The sequence below is a fragment of the Rhineura floridana genome, chromosome 1 (assembly GCF_030035675.1).
Source record: "Rhineura floridana isolate rRhiFlo1 chromosome 1, rRhiFlo1.hap2, whole genome shotgun sequence".
Lineage (NCBI taxonomy): Eukaryota > Metazoa > Chordata > Lepidosauria > Squamata > Rhineuridae > Rhineura > Rhineura floridana.
The window spans coordinates 284,715,034-284,726,062 of NC_084480.1; the positions used below are offsets into that span (position 1 = coordinate 284,715,034).

Consider the following 11,029-nt stretch of genomic DNA (forward strand, 5'->3'; position numbering starts at 1 on the left):
AATGGATATTATGAGAAAAGTGGGGAACCTCTGCTTTCTCTGCTTCACACTAACAATCAGATTCTTCACAGGAGAAAAATGCTTTCCTTTAGTTTATAAAGCTTTTCTACTATATCACAATATAGATTAAGATCCACTGTCCAAGTATTCACATCAAAAAACATATTTCAACTTTTAAACTAAAATTCAAACTCCAAGTAGGCACTCTTAATTCTAATGGGGCCTTTATTCCGAAAGTGTGCTCAGGACTGTAGTAATTCAGCATAGCTAAAGTGTACTAGGTATGCCTTAGTAATTCAGTAAATAAATCCAAATGACTAATTCAGGTTAAATGAGGCAATTGCTTTTATTTAAAGATTGGCAGGAAACACAAATTCCAAGAGCATCTATTAATGCAGCATTTCATTTGTTTGGGTAGACACGATAGGGATTACATAATCCCTATCTAGTGTTGCCGCTGCCGAATATTGCACTGTCTGCCTGCATTCCCACCTCCAGAGACAAGAGGCGATGATGGCTATATACAGTCATTCCACAGATGGGCATCTCTTTTAAGAAATGAATCAGAAGAGCATAAACAAACAGCAAAGGTTGTTGCTTATCTACTTTCCCAGCTGCAGGAAACAGCTGTATTATGACAAAAAGAATTACTCAAACAGCTGGAATGCAGATCACAGATCACCATGTTAGCATGCAATGAAGCTGAAAAGACTTGAACCAATTCCTTGCAATTTAGGAGAAAGGATTCCAAGTAGATTCTGTAATGTTTATTTTAGTTGGATGAACATAAGCGAGGAAAGATTTACATGGATTTCTCAGCATCCAGATTTTCTCAGTAGACTCCCTACCTGAACAATATAATTTAAAACTTTAAAGAAAACATTTGCTGAAGTGAATCATAGCAGCACTTATTTCTTCTCCCACTCTTCTCTTTCGCGTCGTTCACGAATGACTTCTTTCAGGTATGGCTCAAGATAATATCTATCCTAAAAAAATGTTAAACATATTCAACATTGGACATTTCATATTGGCATATTTTTGTAAGAGTAGTGTCAGCAGTAACATGGATTATCTGATACTTCACCTTAGCTGGCTGCTCAGTTTTAGGAACAGGGTAAATTTATATACCGCCCTTTGTCAAAAGACCACAGGGCTATATACAAAACAGAGCAGAATAAAAATGTCGGTACATAACTTAATATCCATACAGTACAAAAAAATTAGAACTTATATAAATGCAATTCATAATAATAAGCAATACAAGAGTAAATAATGCATAATAGTGCGTCATACGTAATGAATACATACTAGGCAGCATATTTAAAAGACTTAACCCATAATTCACCAACTGGCCTTTCCTGCTACCACAGAATTATTTGTACAGCTACTTTCCTACATTTGTGTGATTAGTACATCTGCCCTACCAAACATCTCATTATTTACTAGATCTGAGTCTTGTGTTCAACATGTTTACAATTAAGTCTTGAAACAATCCAAGTGCCAGTTAAGACATTTTTGATCACTAAAAATGAAGAGGCTTGAAGGTGCTGCTTACACTAATAAGTTTACCATAGTGTACATTTTCATGGAGTAGAAGACTAGTTCATGAAAGCTTACGCCATAATAATTTTGTTAGTTATTAAGTGCTGGTAGATTTGTATTTGCTGCAACTAGATTTGCAGATACCTTTCATTCAAAACTAGTTGTTAGCTAGCAATGACCTCCATTTCACTGTTTTCTCCCCTGCAAAAGCATTATACGAGCTGCAGGTTTGTATACAGAGGTACACTGCATCTCCCCATACGAGTCCTGCTGGTGGTTAAGACTATGCAACACGAAAGGTTCCAGCTACATTGCCTCCATGTGCAGCTTTTTTACTTTTTTCATGTGATTATTCCTAGGAAGTATGTATGCATAATCATTTCTCATACACATTCCATCTATTGGTAAACAGGAGGGTTAATTAAAACCCAAGTATACTTAATCCAACCACGCAAAGTCACATCCTAATCGATTTTTTAGGGCACTGAAAGATATGATATAAAGCTTTCCAGAAAACCCTTATTATTGCGAGTTCATAATATTTATGTTGGCTTAGAACCACCTTTCCCTATAAAACTTGGTTGACTTTTTATGAATGGGTATGCAATGTTTCGTACCTCTTCATATTTTACCCACTGTTCTTTAGGAAGTATTTGGTGTCTCATGGACAAGTCCAACGCCCTCTTGATGCGAAACAGTCTCTCATTATATGCATCTTCAGGAAGCCTCTTTAGTGCTTCCTTTACATCTTCATCTTCATACATTGTATCATCTCTCATAAGTCCTGTAGGAGCAAAATGTTTCATGTTAGCACAAATGCCGGTCAACATAACTAAAAATGAGTTTTTTAAAACAAATTATTAACATACCAAGGCTTTCTAATTTGTCAACAAATATATCAATTCAGGGTGCCTCTCTTCATAGGTTACTGAAACTCAACCCCTAGAAATTTATTTTTGTCAGCTTATTACCACTAGGCCTTATTAAAAGTGACAGAAACACATATTATCTTGACCCATACCAGTCTGGGTTCAGGCCTGGTTATGTGACTGAATCAGCCTTGGTCGGCCTGATGGATAACCTATATTGGGAGAAGCAGAGGGGGAGTGTGACTCTGTTATTGCTATTTGATCTCTCAGCAGCTTTTGATACTATCCACCATGGTATCCTTCTGAGCCAACTTAGTGAGATGGGTATCGGAGGCACTGTTTTACAGTGGTTCCGATCCTATCTCCAGGGTCGTTTTCAGAGAATAGCATTGGGTGACTGTCTTTCAACCCCCTGGCAGTTGTGCTGTAGGGTGCTGCAGGGTATCATCTTGTCCCCCATGCTGTTTAATATCTATATGAAGCCCTTGGGAGCGGTCATCAGGAGATTTGGGGAAAGGTATCAGCAGTACACTGATGATACCCAGCTCTATTTTTCTGTAACATCTGGATCGGGAAAGGTCATGCAAGCCCTGGACCGCTGCCTGGACTCAGACCAATAAACTGAGTCTGAATCCTAGCAAGACAGAGACGCTGTGGGTTGGTGATTCCCGAGTTCGGTTAATTGGTCAGTTGCCTGCTTTGGATGGGTCGTACTCCCTTTGAAAGAGCAGGTCCGTAGTCTAGTGATGCTCCTGGATCCATCTTTGTCATTAGAACCCAGATGACCTCAGTGGCTAGGGGTGCCTTTTACGAGCTGCGGCTGGTAAGACAACTGCGGCTGTTCCTGGACTGGGATAGCCTGACCACTGTTGTCCATGCACTGGCAACCGTGGGGCTACCCCTGAGGTTGGTCCGGAAGTTGCAGCTGGTGCAAAATGCAGCGGCGAGACTGTTCACTGAGGCAGGGTATTGCCAACATGTCATCCTGCTGCTGAAAGAATTACACTGGCTGCCCATTTCCTACCAGGCCAAATTCAAGGTTCTAGTTCTGGTACACAAAGCCCTATACAGCTTGGGACCAGGAGTCCTAAAAGACCGTCTTACCCCTTATATACCCAGTCGATCACTGCGCTCTGCTGGTGAGGACCCCCTGCAGATATCATCTTATCAGGAGGTCCATTCTGCACAACATAGGAAATGGACCTTTAGTGAAGTGGCACCTACCCTTTGAAATTCCCTCCCCTTAAATATTAGACAGGCGCCATCGCTGTTATCTTTTCGGTTCCCACTGAAGACCTTCCTCTTTCAACAAGCTTTTAAGTAGAGACCTTATCCAGACTGTCTGTGTTGGAATTGCTTTTTAATATTTTTAAACCTTTTTTTTTAAAGATATGTTTTAAAAACTTTTTAAATGTCTTTCAAAATGTTTTGTTTTAATATGTTTTTAATGGTTGTTTTGTTTTAATATATTTTAAAGTCTGTTTTTATGATGTGTTGAAGTGTTTTTAGTGCTTTTGTTTGCCGCCCTGGGCTCCTACTGGGAGAAAGGGTTGGATATATATCTAATAAAAATAAATAAATAATATTTTAGATGCATATGTTATGTTAAAAATCAGAACATGGCCATGCTGTAAAAGTATAACTGTGCAGATTGGGTACATTATGTGTTAGAATTGCTCTGCCCATCATGCTAGTTACAATTTAGCTAACTCATCATGAAACCTAGTGAAATTAACTTTCCAAGGGTTCGAGACCCAAATCCAATTTATAGAGCAAGCAGATAGATCATATGGATGGGAAACTCTTCAATACCGTACCAAGCAAGATAAAATCATTGGAGGCCTTTCCCAACCAGTGTGCCTCCAGATGTTGTTGGACCACAACTCCCATCAGCCTCAGCCAGCATTGCCAATGGTCAGGAAAGATGGGAATTGTGGTCCAACAACATCTGGAGGCACACTGGTTGGGAAAGGCTGCCCTAAGCAATGACTTGTAACTGATGACTTCACTGTGTTCCTGTTCCCCTTTTGGAGGTACACACAGTTATAGTAGGTGGCAAGTAGAATAAGCTTTGCTATCCTGTTAAGTTTACCCCTGACTGCAAAGGACTTGGAAACATGCAGCCTCCCTCCTGCAATAACCACCAAATGATGCCATAATGAAATAAGAATGTAAGCTGTCTACATAGCTGGAATATTTGACTTGTTTTTACCATGATCAAATATGCATCCAAATGACAATACCTGACTAGTACACTGACTAGAATGACAATCCTAATCCACTCATATTTGAGTAGGATAGCCACTTTTGTATTCTCATAGGCCACTTGCTCATCCAGATTTATTTTGAAAATTATCTCACTTCTTTTTTGTAAAGAATCCAAAGTGGCTAATAATTAACACATACAGTCAAAACACCAAGAAAAATAAAAAAGAAAGATACTAGCAGATAGCAGACAAAAGGAAGTGTTATCTTTTCTCCAATGAACAGACCCTCCTGAGTCATGCTCCAAAATAAATCCAACCATCAAAGGCTTCATGGTTATAGAGTACATGGACTCAAGACACCTACCAAGTTTGTTGAATCCAGCTGCATTGTAATACCACTTGCGAACACGATCAAGGAGCCTACCGCTGGCTGCAGCTGGAAATATTAATCACCACTGTTAGTTCAAAGGAAGAACAAGAACTGGTGGAGGCATTTATTCAGACATGAAAGAATGTATAAATATCTTAAGCTGCATTTATAGAAATAAGAAATATTTCTAATACAGAGAAAATAGAGCCAACAACATGGATGTTATATGCTTGTCAGCAGGTTAGAAACACTACTATCAAAGGTACTTTAAGTACAATATTTTTGAGAAGAGAGAACCTGTGTATAAGTGTCTCAATCCTGGCCTATTTACTAAAAATGTTAAAAGAAACAGTGAAAGCTATCGATTCATTGGCTCAATTCAGTATTGTAGTTTTATAGTCAAGTTAGTTTTCCAATCCAGTTTTGGCATGTCTGTTAAGTAAAGAGAGCTTTTTGACAGCTGTTCCATGAAATATTAAATGTTAACAAACATTCAGGCTATATTCATTCAGACCATCACCTTGAATACAAGCATAATTTCCACTCTGCCAAGTATATATGTACACATTTAATTTTTAGAAGTTTTAAAATTCTGCATTTCAAATGACAGTTATATTACATATTTTCACACATTTATGGTCAGCACTATTTTGATCACAGTGAGGCTGACTTCCAAGTAAACTGGGTTGTTAAACCCTCTAATTACAGGGAAAAGTAACATCACTATTGAAGTTGTAGGTTCGTATAAACTTTACCTACCCTCAGTGTCACCTACTATTTGCCTTAAAAGCCCACTTGCAGAATGCTCTCAGTTAAATAGATTTTCTCATAATCCATATGAGATGAATGTCATGCACCAAATACACTGAAAATCCAGAAATGCTGATAGACAGATCACATCAAAAGTTGTTGGGATCAACATAACACTGCTTTTCCTAACCTTGGGTACCCAGGTGTTGTTGGCCTACAGCCCCCATTGCCCCTGGCAATTGGCCATGCTGGCTGATGGGGGTTGTAGCTGATCATATAGGAAACCAAAGTTGAGACAAGCAGACATAAAAAAAGATAACTGAAAATCTGTTTGCCAGAACTTAGTTCACACAATCATTCAGAAGTGTTTTCAGTGCCTAAAGATCAATAGTGTTTTCAGGAATACTACCTTCATAGAAAACATAAGCCTATTTACAAATGAATATAGAGTACAGCAGGTGCTATAGGAACAACACTTTGCCAAATATAGTCTGAAATCCCAATGCTGCCTGACAGAAATCCACATTAAGATGAGAACTCCAGATGAAAGACCACTAAATGGGAACTTAAGTAAAATTAGAGGAAGGCAACTACACGTTACATTAACTACTTCCAGGGCAACTGGCATTACTGCAGAACAGTTGCTTTTGTTTTAAGCCACAGGAAACAAAGATGAACATGTAAAGGAAGGTAAACTTTGGCAAGAAAAAAGATACACAATAAGTATCTATAAAACAGCAGATGAGATGAAAGCCTGCTTGGTTGGTCTTGATAAGGTTATCAACTCCACCCCCCTACCCTGCCCCCCCATAAGGCTACTGTGCCTGTTCACAGCTACACAAACAACAAATCAACAAGTAAAGCTTGGCTTCCAATCCAGCAACATCATCTCACAGATCATTAAACAAACAAACTTTTAACATGTATGCAACAGCTACTCTTCAGGAACTGCTATTCTTTTGATAGTTGATAACATATGGCAAGATTCATACTGTATGATGCAGACTGCAAACTGGGGAGGATACATGTTCAGAAGGATGTGTTGGTTGTAATTCAGAAGCTAAAGGAAAACGACAGGTTTGCTACTTGTTGTTGTTGTCCTGGACAGTTTGCAGTTACTCCCTTATGCATCTTTGTTTCTGGAGAGAAAAATGGACTGCCTTCCAGTCGATCCCGACTTATGGCTACCCTGTGAATAGGGTTTTCATTTTAAGCAGTATTCAGAGGGGGTTTACTATTGCCTCCCTCTGAGGCTAGTCCTCCCCAGCTGGCTAGGGCTTGCTCAGCTTGCCACAGCTGCACAAGCCAGCCCCTTCCTTGTCCTCAACTGCCAGCTGAGGGGCAACTGGGCTCCTTGGGACTATGCAGCTTGGCCACAGCTGCACAGGTTGCAGGGAAAGTAACCCCTGAGCCACTCACTGTGGAGGTGATCTACAGCTGGCCCTTTACACCCAGGAGACATGAGCAGGGATTTGAACTCACAGACTCTGGACTCCCAGCCAGGCTCTCCTCCCCACTGTGCTATACCAGTTGCTTTTTGGAGAGAAGAGTGGCCTAAATTAAGTTCCCAAATAATCTTTCCATTAAACTACTCTTTGCTTCCCCCAAACCCTTTAATTACTTAGAATGAGGATCCTCATGGAGATAGAAACATGGGTGTGAAAAACTACAAACTACAAAGACCATAGGATGGCGCAGACTATAAACAACTGAATCAAGCTTTTCTGGCAGCGAGATGTTTCACTTACAGACTTTTTGTAGGTTACGTGAAGAATAAAAAAAGAAATACAAAGGAGGTGGCTCAACACTAAACTAGTAAAAGCTCCTACAATATTAACATCCTTCTCTACAGAAAGGCTGCAATTCTATTACCTGGAAGTAAACTGCAATGAACTCAACATTGCTTATTTTTGAGTAGATCCGATTACACTCACATGGGACTCCAAGACGTCACCTCCTCTCCCTCCCCATCAAGCAATGGTCGCGCAAGCCCCCATATATTGCTATGCAACGCTAGAGGACAGCGACCTCCACCACCACTCTCTTTAACCATAAAACTTTCTGGCCAAGACAGATAACAGTCCCAAGCCCTCTACGCTCCCTGTACGAAACACTCTCCCCACTCTTCTTCTCATTCACTCACCAGGCGCCCTCGCCGCCATTTTGACGACCTCTGTGAAACACGCGCGCACTGCCTTTCGGGAAAGCCCACACGGTCGCTTTTAGATCATGTGTTCAGCAGCCGCAGGTATCACGTGATCTATACGGCTGAGTTGTACGCCTATGCTTATCGACGCGGACCACAGACACCAAAAAAGTGTCGACTGAGAATCTCGTTACGTGGAACTGCATATCCTGGTTCATTTTGGTGTCATTTTCCCTGCCCCGCCTGCGATTTTAAAAACGGTTCACGTGAAACCCTGGAGAAATTCGGGGGTAGAGCGTAGCTCTGATTGGGTAGTAGCAGAATACCATTTTCTCTCCTCCCACTGGCTCCAAAAGTAGACGCAAAGACTCGAGTTCTCAGTTCCTTATTTGCTTGAAGGTTCAAAACACTAAAAAAGAAGAAAAGCTATAGCAAGTTCAAGCCAAAGTTAACATGTCTCTGAACCCCAAAATATATGTTGGGGTACCCTGTATGAAATATTGCTGTGATTGAGGGACTCTCCCCGTCAAGACTAAAAATAAATTTATGCAATCAAAATCATCAGGCTTCTGATATCATAAATGCATAATGATGTCATAAAATCATAAAAAATAAGTAACTGGGGGTGCCCACCCCAAAATCTGCTCTGGGCCAGGACAAATCATACACCCCAGGAAAGGAGGGGGTGTCCCCTACGAGATTCCAGTGTGTTCTGCCTGGCCCAGAGCTTCTATTGGGCACAGGGCATGGATGAGGGCATCAATACAAAACCAAAATTGACAAAAACATAACGGAAAAAATAAGTAACGGGTTACCCACCCCACGATCAGCTCTGGGCCAGGACAAATCATACACCTCAGGAAAGGGGAGGGTGTCCTCTATAACATACCAGTGCGCCCGCCTGGCCGAGCTTCTGCTGGGCACGGGGCATGAATAAAGGCATCCATGCAAAACCTAAATGGACAAAAAACACACAGAAAAAAAATAAGTAACGGAGGTACCCACCCTAAAAGCTGCTCTGGGCCAGGACAAATTATATATCCCAAGAAAGGGAAGGGTGTCCTCTACAAGATGCCAGTGCATCCCATCAGGCCCAGAGCTTCTGCTGAGCGCCGGTCATGCATGAGGGCATCTATGGAAAACCAAAATAGAGAAAAACACACTGAAAAAATAAGTGACTGGGGGTGCCCACCACATGATCAGCTCTGGGCCAGGACAAACCATACACCCCAGGAAAGGGGAGAGTGTCCTCTATAACATACCAGTGCACCCCACCTGACCCAGAGCTGTGCTGGGCGCAGGATACACATAAGGGCATCTACGCAAAACCAAAATGGAGAAAAATAGGCTGAAAAAATAAGTAACTGTGGGTGCCCACCCCACGATCAGCTCTGGGCTGGGACAAATCATACACCGAGGAAAGGGGAGGGTGTCCTACGAGATGCCAGTGTGTCCCACCTGGCCCAGAGTTTCTGCTGGGCACAGGGCACTGTGACGCCCTTCCCTGGCTCTCCCTGTCAGGTTCCTACCTGCTCGTGGCTACTGCCTGTCACTAGGCACCACCAGGGACTCCACCAGTCCGGACTGTCCTTTTTTATGGTTTCTCTCCCCGCTCTAGCACAGATCTCAACAGATCCCCCTGCTAGGCAGCACCACCAGTCACGTCCTAATACCAGTATTCCCAGAGACTCAGAATACTTGTGGTGTTATTCTCTTCACCGCTGCCACCATTTGTTACAGTTTCCCTTCAGCCTTGGTCATTACCTTACCCTCCCTTCTGGTCTGTGAAACCCCAGCCAAGGATCAGGCCTTCGGTAAACCAAATATAGTTTTTATTAGATATAACAAAGATAACAAAGATAACAAGATTTCTTCATAAGGCACATAAGCATATGGTTTTATCTAATACTAATCCGAACTCCACCCCCTCCTTCTCCACGCTCTCCTGGCAAACAACTCTCTAAAACCCACCAAAACAACCCACTCACTTTCATCACATCACATCCACCCAGATTCCACTGTCACTCTTCCTTTTATACGCTCAGCCATTTTAAACACTCAGCCAATCATCCAGCATTCTACTGCCCATTCACTCCCCCTCCTCTTTCATTCCACTTACCATGTATCTCCTATACAAACAGCACTTACCCTATTTACACTAATACAGGATCATCACATTTCTCCCCCCTTAACATAACGGCAGAGTATTATTCCTGTTCCAGGATTTATACATCGCGTTAACAATTAAAACAAGTCTCTCTGGGGAAAATGTCTTTCTTTGTTCCTCTGTCTGGTCACGTCACTGCAGTCCCAGCCACCTGCCTTGACAGTCCATCGGCCAATACATTGTCCTTGCCTTTGATGAACTGGAAGTCCACTTGATAGTCTTGTAGGGCCCAGGACCACCTCTGCAGCATAGTATTATGGTTTGTCATAGTCTGTAACCATAACAAGGCCCGATGATCCGTTGTTACCGTGAATCTTCGTCCCCACACGTATGGGCGCAACTTGTTCAGTCCCCACACGACCGCTAGGCTCTCCTTTGGAACCGACGAACAGTTATTCTCCCTCGTCGTCAGCTTGCGACTCAGATACGCCACTGGATGTCTGGTGCCTTCTCTCTCCTGCAGCAAGACGACTCCCAGCGCGAGGTCCGACGCATCTGTAGCCACGATGAATGGTTTCTCATAGTCTGGTGCTATTAATATGGGTCCTTTGCACAAGGCTTGCTTCAGCAGATCAAAAGCCTTCTGACATTCATCCGTCCATACCACATGCTCAGAACACTTTTTCTTTGTCAACTCATGCAAGGGGGTTGCTATTTCCCCAAAATCTTTCACAAACTTTCTATAAAAACCAGCCACACCTAGAAATGCCCTAACTTGCTTTTTGGTTAAGGGGATAGGCCACGCTTGTATTGCCTCCACCTTGCTCCATGAGGGAGTGATTTTCCCACTCCCCACCTTATGTCCTAAATAGACCACCTCCTTCAACCCAAACTGGCATTTCTTCGCTTTTATTGTGAGGCCTGCCTTTCTTAATGCCTCTAATACTGTGGTCAGGTGTTGGACATGCTCAGGCACCGACTTGCTAAAAATGGCCACGTCATCTATATAGGCCACTGCAAAATCTGCCATGCCTCGCA

The 11,029-nt window shown here is 42.2% G+C and overlaps 1 protein-coding gene across 2 annotated transcripts; it reads right to left on the reverse strand.

Moving 5' to 3' along the window:
- Nucleotides 1–327: 327 nt before the first annotated feature.
- LOC133375580 (cytochrome b-c1 complex subunit 7) lies at nucleotides 328–7,988 on the reverse strand. 2 transcript variants are annotated; one of them, XM_061607329.1, is made up of 4 exons: nucleotides 7,882–7,988; nucleotides 4,983–5,054; nucleotides 2,160–2,326; nucleotides 328–986 (listed from the first exon to the last, which is right to left on the reverse strand). In XM_061607329.1, exons 1-4 carry the CDS (start codon nucleotides 7,898–7,900, stop codon nucleotides 909–911), a joined length of 336 nt encoding a protein of 111 aa, XP_061463313.1. In that variant the 5' UTR covers nucleotides 7,901–7,988; the 3' UTR covers nucleotides 328–908. The 2 variants fall into 2 exon arrangements, with proteins under 2 accessions (XP_061463313.1, XP_061463315.1); XM_061607331.1 differs by lacking the exon at nucleotides 7,882–7,988 and adding an exon at nucleotides 7,611–7,688.
- Nucleotides 7,989–11,029: the final 3,041 nt, after the last annotated feature.

Bases quoted from the DNA above. Each gene is read 5' to 3' on its own strand.
- LOC133375580 (XM_061607329.1), bottom strand. The intron at 2,327-4,982 runs GTAGGTGTCTTG...TTGCTCCTACAG, and splicing joins AGCTGGATTCAACAAACTTG to GACTTATGAGAGATGATACA. The intron at 987-2,159 runs GTACGAAACATT...ACATTTTTTTAG, and splicing joins AGTGGGTAAAATATGAAGAG to GATAGATATTATCTTGAGCC.